The following is a 7061-nucleotide window of genomic DNA, read 5'->3' as shown; positions in this document are numbered from 1 at the left end:
GGGGGAGGAGGAAGAGGGGGGTTTCCGGAACCTCATACCAGTGCACGTAGTCCTTCGGAGCCAGTTTGCTGATAGAAGGAACCACCGTGTGGAGCCACCAGACAGCATCGCGCTGGATGGCGGCAATCTGGTTCTGGAAGGAACGCAGCACCTCCAAGTCTGAAACAGACATACACTCGAGTCAGGAACTCTGCACGTATTTCACAGCCCCCTGGGAAGCTGGGGGTGGCTGTTATGAACAGCCATCTCACAAGCAGATGACTCCAGGGAGTCAGCAGTGACTAACCTCACAAGAGGCCCAGCACACTAGACCAGCTAACCATCAGCACCCACCACTACACATTTGGTAGCAGAGGGGGCTTTCTGGAACCACCCTTGGGAACTAGAATAAACCCTGGGACATTTGAGCAGAAATGCAGGGCTGAGACAAGGACATGCACAGGCAGCAGCTTCCCTGTTAGTCCAAATAGTTGGCTCTCAGGTATTTTATAATTTTTACAGCTGCTCCATCGTACAAAAGCCAGGTTTCTGAACTGTCCCTCCCACCCCAACTCAGTCCCCCTTTCCCCCTTCTAGTACAGGTCTCCCAGCCCACTGTTTTCTCTGGCTATTACAAGCACCTCTGCTCTGAGTGATTCCCAATGTTGATTGTGCATCCAGCTGGTAGATTTATTAAGATGTGGCCCGTCACACCCCAACTCCACCAGCCAGGATTCTAGGGATTCTCTTCAACACCCAGCCTCACTACTCCCCGCTAGCACTTCCAGATGTTCTCTACCCCACATGTCCAACATTCAAAGGAATCCAGGTTAGGAGGCTTACTCTTTTTCTCTCCTTTGTCCCATGCAATCCCAGCCTCCTTCACCTGAGCCGTGATGCCGAGCATCATGGAGACAGCCAGCAGGTCAGTTATGTGGATGACAAACCGCTCCTAAAAAAAGATCACTACAGTTGATATTCCAGCTGCATCCGGAGGAGGAGTGCCCATCATCCAAAGGTGCACCTGCTGCCAGAGATGCTTGTAAAATCACGAAGGATGCAGAGGCAATGCAGGGGTGCTAGTGAGGGGGTATTGGGACAGGAGACAGGAAGGAGGACTCGTAAGTCCAAACAGTGTGGACAGGGAAGAGGGACTGGAACGTGGCCACTAAACTGCAAGAAGCAATAGCCAAGCTATACAGACAAGGAGGAAAGGGGACGAAGCATGTCCCCCTGAGCAATGTCATGGGGGAAATAAGCAAGAGAAGAGAGCAGGTAAGTCACGTAGAATAGAAGGGAGAGCAAAACAGCACTGAATGGAGGGGTCAAGCCATCGGAGAAGGGAGAATGCCACAGAGTCCCTCAGGACACCAGTTGGAGTGCTGGGATGAGAAGCAGAGGTGGTATGGCAAGATGAGGTGGTACCTTGAATTCCATGTCTGTGTATTGAGCCTCCTTCCGCTCCTGCATGAGCCCCAAGCAGAAAGCCTGGAAGTTGATCTCATGTTTCGTCTGTTTGATGATCTCTCGCAGCAGCGCCCGCGAGGCCCGCAGGTAATCATCCTTATTAGTCAGCAGATCCTGGAACACCATCGCCAGGAACTGAGGTCACAAAAGAGATGCCCTTTAGTGCCCAATATTCAGCACCAACATCCATGGACAGAGACTAGACACACCAAGTCCCTGCTGGCGTTATCGTTACACCAAGGCCTGAATGAATTCACTGGCGAGCTCTAATGGGAGAGCCACAGTTGGGGGGGTGGGGGGGGAGGGTCTCCTGAAGACAACAGTACCACCGATTACAAAGGCCCATACCCTTTGGGTATAGACTCTATGAGTCTATACCCAAAGGGTTCAGGAGTCAGACAACGCCCGTGCACAGTAGTTTCAGACAAACACTGTACACAGATTTCCAAACCAAAGGAAATACCTGTGCAGTTGGGGAGACTCCATTAAAATAAAGATCGAGTTCAGCCACTCTCCTCTGCAGGTATGTACTGATCACACACACCCCACTTGCAAGGCTACGGTCCCTACCTTGGGTGCTAGCTCGGAGCTGTGCTGTAGCACTGTGTAGAGAATCTGCATGTTGTTGGGATTTCTTGCATTTGAAAGTTCATTGAAAATCACAAACTTGACCATAGTGCCCAGGTTGTCCCTGTGAGCATTCAGCAGCTCCCTGCAAGAGGAATCCAGAGTTAGCAGAGCATCCCATGGACCAGGGATTTCTTACTATGGGGCATTCAGTTCTAGTCTTTCAGCTCACGTAAGAAAGACAGCGTGACAAGAAGGGAAGACACCATGTCCTCCAGCAGACAGAAAGGACTGTCTGCCAGTCAATCACTTGGTGATGCTCAGAACTCCACATGCCCTCAAGAGGGAATTCTAAGAGACTGCATTGAACCAGCCCTCCCTTCCAGTTCTTTAAACAGAAGCTGGGCCCCTTTGCAAACACTATACTGCATTCAGACTGTCACATGCTCCCATTAACTTGCTTACCTGACACAAAGCATGTAGTGGTTGAGAAGGACTTTGGGTTTGAGACGGATTTTGATCAGGTTGGAAATGACCTCCATGTCCTCAGAGCCATGTGTGTTGCAGTTCATACAGACTGACATTAGCAAGTCCTGGGCTGGTCTGGTCAGCTACACAATAAGACCAGAAAGAGTCAACAACCAACTGCTATCACAGACAAAGTCAGAAATTCCTGGTCCTACTGGCCTGACCTCCAGACTAGTTACAGTGTAATTACAGCCTCGATGGTCAGGAGAAAATGCCTCCAACACTCTTACCTTTGGGTTCTGTAACCACATCTCAAGCCTCTGAACAGCCATCAGCCGGACCTCTTTATAGCCACAAGTAGCCGTCAGCAATCGAAGGAGGTTCCTGGAGACGTTATCCATTGGCTGGCGCCGGTTGAGCTGGTCTCGTAGCATGTCCAAGACATACTCTTCCACACTCTCTGCGAGGTCTTCATATCTGAGGCACAATAATCCCATGTTTGCTCAGGTCCAAATTCTTCCTTTACCTAGTATCTGCCAAAACACCTCCCACACATAACCAAGCCCTGGAGAGCACAGGCCACTCAACAGCACAGACAACAAAACGCTCCGGTCTCCAGGAGCTGGCACAAACCATTTCAGTGTCACTGGGCTGTATCTGGGGGAGACTCTCTCTCTAGGGTGTGCCACAGAAGAGCTGCTTGGGGACGTTATAAGCTTTGCAAGAGTGGTTTCTGGATTAGGAGTCTGCACAGAGCGCTGCAATACCAAAAGGCTCTGTGACTGGAGAGGGAAAGGGCACTGTACCTGGGCATAAGCTGTCCCTCCTGCTCTGGACTCATCTTCTCCTCTGCAATCAGCAGCTCGCTCTGGCTGTCTTCCTCCTCTGCCATGGCAGGGTGGGGGCTGCTCCCTACAGACACACCAACACACAATCATGAATGGTTGTAATAACTCCTCAGCAACATCCCTTCCAAGAGACCTTTCACTAGCACTGAGGAATTCTGCTTCACGTAGCTCCCCCCAAAAGCCTCCTCCCCAGAAGTCCTCTTACCAGTGCCTGGTAAAAGTGCACTGGTGTACCAGTTCATTGGTGTTCAGCCACACCTTGTCACTGCTTCCCCCACAATCTTCTAGGTGGATCTTTCAGGGCATTGCAGTACTTAGAGGAGCACTCAAATCCCATCCATTTCTCCCCAAAAGTGACCTTCTTCCCCAATGGTCCTTGCATCTCTCAAGGGGAGGAGTAGGCACTAGAGAGCAATGAGAGGTGCCCCATCCCACCAAATAGGAGCGTGCTGTCCAAACTGTGTAAGCCCTAACTGGGATCCCCTCTGATGAGCTGTTACCAGACTATCAAGCTAAAAACATCTCTAGGCTCCGATCTTCTTCTCAACCACCTCAGCTCCACTGCCCAGGCACTTCCTTACCTGCACTAAGATCACCTCCACTGCGGCCAACTTCCCCATGTAACAGCATGCTCTTCGGGGGCATCTTTGTACTGAAAGCTGTCTGGACGTTATCCACAAACGTCTTGCAGTGAGGGCTGTCCACCCAGATGCGCTCTCCAAGCGAGTCCTCAATGTAAACCTGCCGGAGGGCAAGAAGCAGAGTATAAATGGGAGCAATGCTGACATCTATCCATCTTCGGTCCTTCCGTGGCCTGGTCACCGAGATAGGTGTGCACCTCGTAACCTTCCACGTATTTATCCTCCCCACTGCCCTGTAAAGTAGGGCAGGGCTATTATCCCTGTTGCATGATGGGGAACTGAGGCCCAGAGAGACTCGGCCAAGGTCACACATGGAACTTGTGAGGGGACAGGGAACTGAATCCAGGTATCCAAACCCCAGGCTAGTATCCTAACACTGGGAAATCTTTCTTCCCCAAAACTGTGAGTCTCCCCCATTTCATAGCTAGATCACTTCAAAATATTTAAGTCAGCTCCTGCTGCTGAACTAACAGACCTGGCTCTGTAGCTCTAGCTGCAGAATCTCGTGCTTTTAGACTCAAGAGATCAAGCCCCACGGATGAACCATCCAGGAACACCACTGCACAAGGATGCACAATCAGGGATGGCAGCGTATCTCAGAAGGGAGAATAGGAAACTAGAGAGAGGCAGGGGCGGCAGCAGCATCTTAGTGTTGAATGCAAACTGAGCTGCAGACCTTTGTTTGAGAAACAAGGACTTCACCTCCCACAATCTTCCAACACAGCCACTGGTCCTGTTGCATATCTGCCCCCACCTCAGAGAGCGACCTCCTTTTTTCCAATCTCCCCACAGCAATGCCCCACTCTCCCCTTTACAGCATCACAGGGTAGCAGCAACAAGGCCTCTGCTCCTCTCCAACGTCACTCTGCCCTCCCCTACATGGTGACAAGCACAATGACATTGGCCAGCTCCTCTTGCCCCGCCCACCATGGCATCACCCAGTAGGACCGCTCTCCGCATAGCTACCATGTACCTTGACAAAGATCTCTGGCCAGTTCTCATCCTCCTCGTAAGCTGCCATAAGAAGGTTACAGGCCAAGACCGACACCAGGCTGTTCCCTTTGGCTTTGAAGTTGATGGAGGCATCCCTCCGGAGGAGGCTGCACAGTGCCTGGAAGATGTCAGACAAGAATCAATCCCTCAAAAGATTAACACAAGGGAACACCTGTGAGCGACACTACAATGTTCAGTAACACTTGGGAGTTGTATAGTCAAAACCTAAAGAGAACCTTAGGCCACTGCCTCTCTATTAGTCAGTGACTAACACTCCTGCAGTAAACTAAGGGGGGAGGTGTGACACCCTGGCACCCCCTTAATCACCACTGACCTACAATTAGGCTACGTTTAGTACAAAGTATGCCTTGCTAGGTATCATTCTAAAAGTCTTGATCTGCTAGACAATGTCTTGTTGGATTGTATGTGCTATCACTGTATGTGAAGTTATGAAGTTTGGCTCTGTATGTTCTACTGAAAGATGTTGTGAGGCAGGGAACACCCACAAGCAGCCTTTCAGGTAGAACAACAGAAAGTCCAAACAATGTTAATGGCTTATTGAGAAAATACACACAAGCACAAGGATTACCCCAGGAACTGTGTACAACAGAAACCTCTCAGCGATAGCACTACACAACGGGGGGAACTGTTTGACCCAGGTCACAGCAAAAGAGCTTTCCACCAAATTGGAAGAAGATATAAAGGGGAAAATGACCTCATGACTCTCCCTACAACAACACACCTGAAAGTACCAGAGGAAAAGGACTGAACTGCAGGGGGAAGTGCTAGTCCCAGACTAAAGGGATTTCTAGCCTGTGTATGGAAAATTTTGGTGGACGGCTTGTATCATCCATCAGGGTGAGAGATTACTGATTCAGACCCTATCTAATACTACAGACTCAGTTTGCGTTTTGTGTTATTTCTTCTGGTAATCTACTTTGATCTGTTTGCTATCATTTATAATGACTGAAAACCTATCCTTCTCTAGTTACTAAACCTGCTTTATATTTTACCCAAAACATTGTGTGTTGCTTGAAGTGCAAAGAGGATAAATCTCAGCTCAGGAACAAGAGTCGGTGCATGTCCACTTTCCTTTGCAGAAGTGGCAGACTGAGTTATAAATTCATACTAGCTGGTTTTTGACCAGGGCAGAATGGTAGAGCTCTGGGTCTTAGGCTGGGGAGCTGGGAGTATTTTGGCTGTAGCCTATCTATTGTGGGTTCATGAGTGGTAGGCCAGAGCACTCATGAACACAGCTGGGTGTGGTTCCTGCCTGTGGAAGTTGGTGAGAGTGCAAGCTTGGAGGGCTTGGCAGCTTGTCACAATGTCACAGTGCAAGAGGGAACCTATTAGATTGGTGAGACAAAGGGCTCAGCTGTACCTCAGTTCCAGGTGGCATCCCTCCAGAATCCAGTCACAGTAAAGAGTTGAGAGAAGGAAGGCACAGAGGAACCCTCCATACAGGTCACAGTTACATTCATTCAGCCCAATTCCTGGCACCATGGCAACGCCACTGTGCTCAGAGGATCCCAGAGCCAATCCCAGCACTAGTATGTCAGTGTCAGGAGCCCATGGTGCTCAGATGTTGACAGCACAGTGAGGTGACATCTCATCACACTTGTTAATCAAAACAAACACAGTCTCACCTCAATAACCCCCTCGGTAGCAAATATATTGGGTTTGATTTTTGCCAGATACATCAGACTCAAGTACAACGTGGGGTCAGGCTTGGCTCTGTTCATTTTCAGCTGCTTGGCAGCTCCACACAGCACCCCCTCAATGCGGTCATCATTGCCCTCTGCCTCAGCTGCTTCAATCTCATCCACCAGCACCGTGGGGACAACTGCAATCACACGAAAACAGCTGTCAATACTGATCCCCATGCAGCAAGGCCGTGCCCCGAGAGACTTAAACAGAGTCTTTTCCCCACCCATGAAAGCTCTGCTGAAGACTCCTGTCCCCTTTTGCTTGTATTCCTTGATCTCTCTCACTTTGTGTCTCTTTCTTTCTGCTAGAATTTAACCCCATTATTGTATCGAACACCAGGGAGTGGAAAGACATTCTACAAAACAACGTGGAGGCTCCCAGAGCTTTCATT

The 7061-nt window shown here is 49.8% G+C and overlaps 1 protein-coding gene across 3 annotated transcripts in view; it reads right to left on the bottom strand.

Moving 5' to 3' along the window:
* The window catches only part of INTS1 (integrator complex subunit 1), a 35224-nt gene that overhangs the window by 25887 nt on the left and 2276 nt on the right, over positions 1-7061 (bottom strand). For 2 of the 3 annotated variants that reach the window (XM_032794063.2, XM_075069194.1), the window contains exons 4-13: positions 6610-6806; positions 4944-5081; positions 3911-4070; positions 3288-3393; positions 2772-2958; positions 2479-2624; positions 2017-2158; positions 1405-1581; positions 823-931; positions 39-159 (exon numbers count right to left, since the gene is read on the bottom strand). In XM_032794063.2, coding sequence (XP_032649954.1) covers positions 39-159; positions 823-931; positions 1405-1581; positions 2017-2158; positions 2479-2624; positions 2772-2958; positions 3288-3393; positions 3911-4070; positions 4944-5081; positions 6610-6806 — 1483 coding nt within the window. Of the gene's footprint in view, positions 1-38; positions 160-822; positions 932-1404; positions 1582-2016; positions 2159-2478; positions 2625-2771; positions 2959-3287; positions 3394-3910; positions 4071-4943; positions 5082-5976; positions 6037-6609; positions 6807-7061 lie in introns of those variants that run through there. The other variant, XM_075069195.1, reaches the window with a different exon arrangement.

The sequence above is a fragment of the Chelonoidis abingdonii genome, chromosome 9, assembly GCF_003597395.2.
Source record: "Chelonoidis abingdonii isolate Lonesome George chromosome 9, CheloAbing_2.0, whole genome shotgun sequence".
NCBI classification, from domain to species: Eukaryota; Metazoa; Chordata; order Testudines; family Testudinidae; genus Chelonoidis; species Chelonoidis abingdonii.
This window is presented reverse-complemented; position numbering and strand designations above follow the sequence as displayed.